This window comes from Pantherophis guttatus, chromosome 3 (assembly GCF_059756535.1).
Source record: "Pantherophis guttatus breed Tessera chromosome 3, ASM5975653v1, whole genome shotgun sequence".
NCBI lineage: Eukaryota > Metazoa > Chordata > Lepidosauria > Squamata > Colubridae > Pantherophis > Pantherophis guttatus.
In genome coordinates, this window is record NC_142065.1 from 190,042,202 (window position 1) to 190,049,695 (window position 7,494).

At 38.1% G+C, this 7,494-nt stretch overlaps 1 protein-coding gene across 4 annotated transcripts in view; it reads right to left on the reverse strand.

The window, feature by feature from the left end:
* Positions 1-5,653, reverse strand: part of RGS22 (regulator of G protein signaling 22) — an 85,084-nt gene extending 79,431 nt beyond the window's left edge. The window contains exons 1-2 of one of the 4 annotated variants that reach the window (XM_034422520.3): positions 4,902-5,653; positions 2,621-2,649 (exon numbers count right to left, since the gene is read on the reverse strand). In XM_034422520.3, the coding sequence (XP_034278411.2) occupies positions 2,621-2,649; positions 4,902-4,926 (54 nt within the window). In that variant the 5' untranslated portion in view covers positions 4,927-5,653. The remainder of the gene's footprint in view (positions 1-2,620; positions 2,650-4,901) is intronic. The other 3 variants (XM_034422521.3, XM_087891370.1, XM_087891369.1) reach the window with 3 other exon arrangements.
* Between the last annotated feature and the right edge of the window lie 1,841 nt (positions 5,654-7,494).

A 7,494-nucleotide genomic window follows, 5' to 3' on the forward strand; every position in this document is an offset into this window, starting at 1 on the left:
CCTTTGCAGTATTGCTATAGCCACATGATCACAATTCAGATGCTTGGCAATTGGCATGTATTTATAATGGTTGCAGTGTCCTGGGATCACGTGATCACTTTTTGCAAACTTCTGACAAGAGAGGTCAATGGGGAAATCCAGATTCACTTAACAGCCATTTGACTGATTTAAGAACTGCTGGCAACTTGAAAGCTTTGCAAGTTGACATTAGGGCATCTTTCGGAAACTTGACAACTGCATTCACTTAATTCACTTAACAACTGTTGCAAGAAAGGTTGCAATGTCATTTAACAATTGTCTTGCTTAGCCACAGAAATTTTGGACTCAATTGTGGCATAAATCAAGGACTATCTATAATCTATTTGTGCATATAAATCTTAGACTGTAATTCTCTATCTGTTTATGTGGCTATATGTTGCACTATAATTGAACTTTTTATTTTTTCAATATTCTTGTGCTTTCTTGAATACTATTAGATTTAGCCGAGCTGCTTGTTGTCCCAAATATTTCAAAGAAGCACTTATTTCTTTAATATTTCTGTTTCCCTACTATTTTGTATATAGTGATCTAGCTGCTCTTAGAAGAAGCACTATTGGTTTAAGTAAAATTGTTGATATATTTTTAACTTACTGGAATAGATAAAAGAAGGAGTATATTTTAACTTCAGATAATGACAACAATATTTTTTGTGAACATATGATACTACAGCAATACTACTGCCTAAAACTTTCCACTTTTATGTTTAAAATTATATGTAAAATATATTAAGCCTTTTCTTGTTCTTAACTCCTTGTAAGGGATGGATGATATTGTACAATAACAAAAGATATTTATTCCACAAAATTGATTTGCTTGCCCTTAGTATCCTGATAATCATGTATAAATCTTAACTTGGCTGCCAGCTAGAACGCAAACCTCTGCCAGAAAGTTGTGTGCTGATTTATCGTCAAGTAATTCACCTACTTTGACAATTCAGCACATTTTTCTTCAATTCCAGATTACCTCCCTTAGGCAGAGCCAAACTGAACTAAAGTTGTTGTAGAAATAGGGTCAAATTATTTTGTCCTAAATAACGTATACTTTGTCAGAGCAAAAAGAAGCAGATTCTTGGATAGGATGAGGTGATGGGGTAGGCAGAGACGTTTCAATAGGTGCATTTCACCAAAATATCTATGGAGATTCTTAGTCATCCAGGTTGCAGATGTCCCAAAAGTGCCTTTTCAAAAGGCAACTGGACTTTATTTTTTCTTTGAAGACATTTGAAGACATTTGACTTCTCAAAATTGCCTTTTGAAAAGGAACTTTTGGCTTCACCAAAATGATGTCCCCATCTGCATCAAACCATCTCTGTCTTTCTGCTGGGTCCCTATGACATTGCCTTTCTTTGTCCTCCAAGTGAGCTGGGTTCAAGCTGGCCTAAGCTGTACTGTTATTAAAACAGAGCTTTTCCTCGTATTCTGAGAGTAGCCTCAAATTGTTTCGCACCTGTTAAGCTTTGTACCTTGAAGGCTAATCCAGTGGCTGGCAGGGACAGGGAACACGAGTGACAGAGGTAGTACGAGTTTATGGATCAGCACTGGTTTCATACTTGTAAAGCTTTTTATTGACCCAACAATGGGCCAATAGAGAGCACTATCCATTGCTTAATGTGGAAAAGGGCCTGAGATACCAATGCACTTAATTCTTTCCTGTTTTGTTTATAACTTCCTGTTTAATCTGACTTCTAAACAGAAGTTTTAGAGCATCTGGCAGGCTGAATTATGGAAAGGATAAGACCTTTAGGGAAGGAAAGCCACGTTCCTCTCTCTGAAGTTATTCCTTTCTTTAAAGGCCCAACTTGGCCCTCCCTATTCTTCTTCTAGTCTATCTGAATCTGTGAAAGAATTGGAAAGGTGCAGATGGAATATGGTCATCCAGGCAAGAAAGATAAATGATGATGGTTCCCTGCTTTGTCCTGAAACTTAACTGTGGAAGAAGAGGTTGTATATCAATGTTTCTCAATCTTGACATCTTTAACATGTGTGCACCGGTTCCCAGAATTCTCCAGCCAGTCTGTTGGATTGGGACTTCTGAGAGTTGAAGTCCACGCATCTTAAAGTTGCCAAGATTGAGAATCAATGCTCCATGTTTCTCACTCCTCCTGCAAAGGATGTTTGAAGTAAGAGGAAAGATTTTTGGAGGGAGAGCTCTAAGCTTTCCAAATTAATGCTCCCATTGCATTCTTTTTCAAATTATTACGTACGTCTGTCTTCAATAATATTCACAGTTACTATGGAATGAAAAGCATTTGATTAAGTGGAACTTATTTCTGATTCAAAATGTTTAATGTTCTGCCACAATAACACGGTTGCATAATAACACAGTTGCAAAATAACATGGTTGCATAAACAGAGTGATAGAGTCAAGATCACATCACACTTAAGACTCTTATCTCTGCAAAAAATGCATGTAAGATACAGTTGGTTGCTGCAACTGACTGGATAATTATATATAAAGGACAGGGAAGATTTAAATGTCAGTTATGCTCTAGCAGCATAGCTGCTCTATCTGAAAATCGGTCAAATACTAGAATGACTATTTTCAATAAGTTGCAACGAGACAGGAAAAACAGTTTACTTACAAATTCATTCTCTCTTATGGAGGGAGGCACTGAAACATAAACAAAAATAGAATTAATGATGTATATCTAATAATGAAAGTTATCTGGACCAATTATGAAGTTATTAAAATTATTCAGACAAATAAATTCTTGATGTTTTATTAGTAGCCAATTATCAGTTATGGCAAAATCAGTTATTAGTAAAGCAAAATAGCTATACAGTAATCATAAGCCCCCACCCCCAAGATCAATACACTGATCATAAGTTTCTGTTCACACTAGAAACAGCAATAACCAAATAAATCAAACACCCAGATAGTTTCTTCCTTGTAAAAATACTGTTTTACTTGCTTGTTAAACGCAATCAAGTAAAATAGTGAGGAATTTTGAGAGACAGATCTCTTTATGGGGTCTATTCATTTTAAAATATTCATGCCAACATATAGGATATTTCAACATGTTTAGAATGTATATGTTTGCCATTAAGCAAGAAGAAAGCCAATTTTTAAATGGTTCCTTTCCTGTGTAAAAAGCTTGTTGGGCAGTTCTTAGCAAGTTATTATTAGGTTGATAAAACATTTCAATTTCTATATGTTTTAAAGCTTATGATAAGCTTTAAAAGATGTAGAAAGAAGAACAAGAACAATTCTGATTAGTTCTCTGAGTCTGCTGGCAATCCTATATATTAAGTTCTAATATTTTTAAAACATCTCATTTTCTAAATTCTAGTTTTGTAAGACAAATGTCAGAGAAATGACCACTGTGTCAGACTAAATTGGTGTTTCAGAATCAAGTGTCCATGAACATTCATTATGGCTTGCTGAATTAGCTTTCATTGAAGAGTAATAGATTTTGAGCTCATTCAGTTAAATTTCTAAGCAAATGTCAGAATTATTTTTGAGACTTAAATGATTCAGAAGAGAAAAACAACGAACTTGGACCTAGAAACCTTTGGTTGGTGATCTGCTGCTTTCTGTATGTTGCTGAACAACAATTCTTTATAGTCAACATAGCTAATGTGAAAAAAGCAGGAATAATAGAGAGTAGATTCCTCATTTTTGTCCCTATGTCAATATGGGGACCTGTGTCATGAGTCATAGCCTTTCCTGTTCTGTGTTCCATATATATAGAATGGAAACCAAATCCCATTTATAAAAATGGCATATTCATGTTAAAAAGTATTTAATTTGGGTGCAACAGACCAACTCAAAATAAACCAGAGTTAAGCTTTCATTTATTTCACTGAAATGACAGCTACTTCATTCTTAGTTAAATTGTGTTCTTTTGTTTCATTAGGACCTTTTGCTGTGAACCCAATTCTGCATTTATACAACCATTTGCCAACACTGGGTCATCAACTAGCCAATCTTAACTGACCCTGACAAAGCTGAGCGGGGTTAGTATTTCACCAGAAGACCAGCACGAGATCCCAAGGCTGATAAGCTTGGGAAAAAAAATATTCTTGGAAAAAGTCAATGGCAAACTTTAGAACTGCTAAGAAAACTGCTCTGTCAAGCACAAGTCATTGGAGACTTTACCATTTGGAAATATTATTTATGAAAACCGGAATGTAACAGTTGGAAGGGACTTTGGAGGTCATCAAGTCCAGGGGTCTCCAACCTTGGCAACTTTAAGCTTGGAGGATTTCAACTCCCAGAATTCCCCAGCCAGCAACTTGCTTTAAGCCTGGAGGACTTCAACTCCCAGAATTCCCCAGCCAGCAAGTTGCTTTAAACCTGGAGGACTTCAACTCCCAGAATTCCCCAGCCAGCAACTTGCTTTAAGCCTGGAGGACTTCAACTCCCAGAATAGTTGAAGTCTGCCAAACTTAAAGTTACCAAGGTTGGAGACCCCTGATCTAGTCCAACCCCCTGCTCACGCAGTAGACCTATACTTCGGATTCGAACCGCCCAAATGCTGACTTTTCTGATCGACAAGCTCGGCGTCTTAGCCATTGAGCCACCTAGCCAGGCTATGGATTGACTTTTTAATTTGACTTTTTAATTTTAATTCAATTTTAATTTTACACAGGAATTGCAAAGGAGGAAACCCCCAAAATTAATCTGAGCGGTGCTTGAGGAAGAGCAGATCAGGACTTCTATGTTTTCACTGTCCACAAACGATTCATGTTGTCCAAAAAAATATTTCTGACTACTCTCCTTTCTTTCTGACCTTGCCTTTCCTTAGAACAGCGGGACAACGGGAGAGGGGCAAACTGGCACTTTCCAGGGTCCGCTTCTTTCCCACCCTCTCCGGATCACGGTGAGGAAGCCCCGGGCAGCCTCTCAGTTCTGGCACCTACCGGTAGTGAGTTTCTTCTCTCGCATGGTGCAGACGCGCGGCCGGGCTCTGCAGAAGCCCTGTTGTTCCCCCCGCCCACGCCCCCGAGTTGAGTTAAAGCCTCATTCTTCTCCGGCGAGCGCAGGGGGGGAAAGCGGAAAGAACAACCCTCCTCCGCTGGGGCCGTTGAAAGAGGCTGCCTGCGGCGAACTTCAAGCCGAATTTTGAGCGCAAAAGGGCTTGCCAAGAGTTTGCACTTGGCGCTTAGCCTGGTTTGTGTGGTCTCACAGCGAAGCTGGGTTGCTATGGAGCTGCGGGTGACAATGCGGGGAGGAAAGACGAGGGCAGTTGTTGACCCCAACAAGGCACCAACCCTGGTCGGGAGCGGGCAGGGCAAAGCAGAGGCTTTTCTCCACCACACGACCCAGCCGGAGGAAACGAGGCAGAGAGAAGCGACAGTCGCCAACTCGAAACAACCAAGAGAACTTCTCCCCGCTGGTAGTTAGTTATTCGAGAAGCAAAGAAAGGACGGAAAATGTGGCTTATGCTAGCCCGGCCCGCCAAAGCTGATGCCCGCTCTTCCCCTCGCCCCCTCCCCCGCTCCCCTCATTGGCTAGTGACCGGTGCACTTTTGAAAGTTTGCGCGCCCCCTCCCCGCCCGCTCTTTTCTCCGGAAGCTCGGAGAGTCCTCAAGACTGGTCTGGCAATCGGATGGAGAAAATACCGAACAACGTGTTTATGGTTCCCACCAGGTGCAATTTGGATAGTCTGATCAAAGATGAAGCGAAATCTATCGATCTTATTTTCAAGATAGGCCATTTCTATTGTGATGCATTTGGCAATAGCTAATGCGGCTGCCTTGGTGACGATTATACTGTGTGGAATTCTTACCTGCGTTTATCTGGCAAGGCTCCCTCCTACCTATGTTTAGCAACAACCTTTTTGGTTAGTCCCCGGGGGTTCAGATGAATGGCTGGCGTTTTGGGCCAGTCACATACTTCCATTCTACCAATGAATTGTTTGTCTTCAGTTATTTTCATTATTTCCCATTTAAAGTTCTATACAATTGGTCTGTCATTAGTACATATACACTGCTCAAAAAAATAAAGGGAACACAAGCAGAAGACATCCGAGATCTGAATGAATGAAATAGCCTTATTAAATACTTTGTTCGTTACATGCAGTAGTTTTGTGTTCCCTTTAGTTGTTTGAGCAGTGTATAAACTACTGTATGTAACGAACAAAGTATTTAATAAGGCTATTTCATTCATTCAGATCTCGGATGTCTTCTGCTTGTGTTCCCTTTATTTTTCTGACCAGTGTATATTAATAGTGGACACCCATATAGTGTCGTTTTTCCAAAGATCAAGTTAGAAGTTTCAGATTTTTCGGTCTGAGAGATTCCTGTATGCATGAGGTTGATTATTTAAGTTGCAAGAAATATCATTCAGTCCTACAGAGATTTTTGGTGGACGATGACAGAATGAGAAATGAAGTCATAGTGGCAGGTTTTGGTAACTTGAAAAGAAGATTAGGCCAATTTGTGTAGAAAAAGCTAGAAATGATTACTAGTCATGCAATGTATTACCTTCAGTAGTAGAGGGACTGTGCTTCTCATTATCAGTTAGTACAGAAAATGAGTAGGATGTATTTATATAATTATATATTATGTAATATATATCATATGTGTACATATATAGACATTGGTGGGACAAAAAAGTTTTAAGTATGATTTTCAGGATTTAGAAAAATTTTGCGGTGAATAAATCGAAAAAGGATTAGCTTAGTGTTGTTTTTAGAAAATTAGAAATTCCCTGAGGATCCATATCAATTTGAAAGAAGATTTTGAAATTATTGATAAGATTCCTTCCAAATGGTTGTTGTTTTGAATTCTGAGAAAAATGATAAGACTTTCAAAGTTGGACATCAGAGGAAACAGGAAGAAACTAAAGATTACAATTAAAGCAGACTTACTTAAACTCAATTTGCTAACATAGAATGGAGCAAAATATTTACATTGGACATGTTGAAAGGTATTTGTGAACAATGGACTCCGAAATTAATTTTAAAAATGTCTGCTAATATAGATAGACTTTGTAAATGATCTTATGTAACAGGAAGAGGTTCTACCAGACAACACTGAAATTGATTTGAATGTGGATTTACAAATTACAGGCTAAAAGAATGATCTGGCAAAAGAGGATATATTGAATATACAAATGAAATGTGCGAATGTCTTAATAATTACCTGTAAAAAAAACATATAAATAACAAGCCAGAAGAATGACTATATTGATTTAGTTTTGTTAACGTTTTGAAGACATTTGTGAGAAATGACAAAGAAAAAAAGGACAAGAAATCAAGTTCTAGGACATAATTTGAAGGGATTAAAGATTAAGATTGTTAAAAGTAAAGGACTATAAAGTTGGTTTATTTGACCATGGTTAAAAAAGATGTGTTGCTATCTCTGCTAAACTTTAATGGACGTCTGCTGTCTAGGACTGAAATAACAATATTTTACGGATTTGTTCATAAATAAGAGATAAATTATGGGAAAAAGAGAACACTTGTTGTATTTTAGGAGAAGGTAATAAATTACTAAAATTGCTTATAAT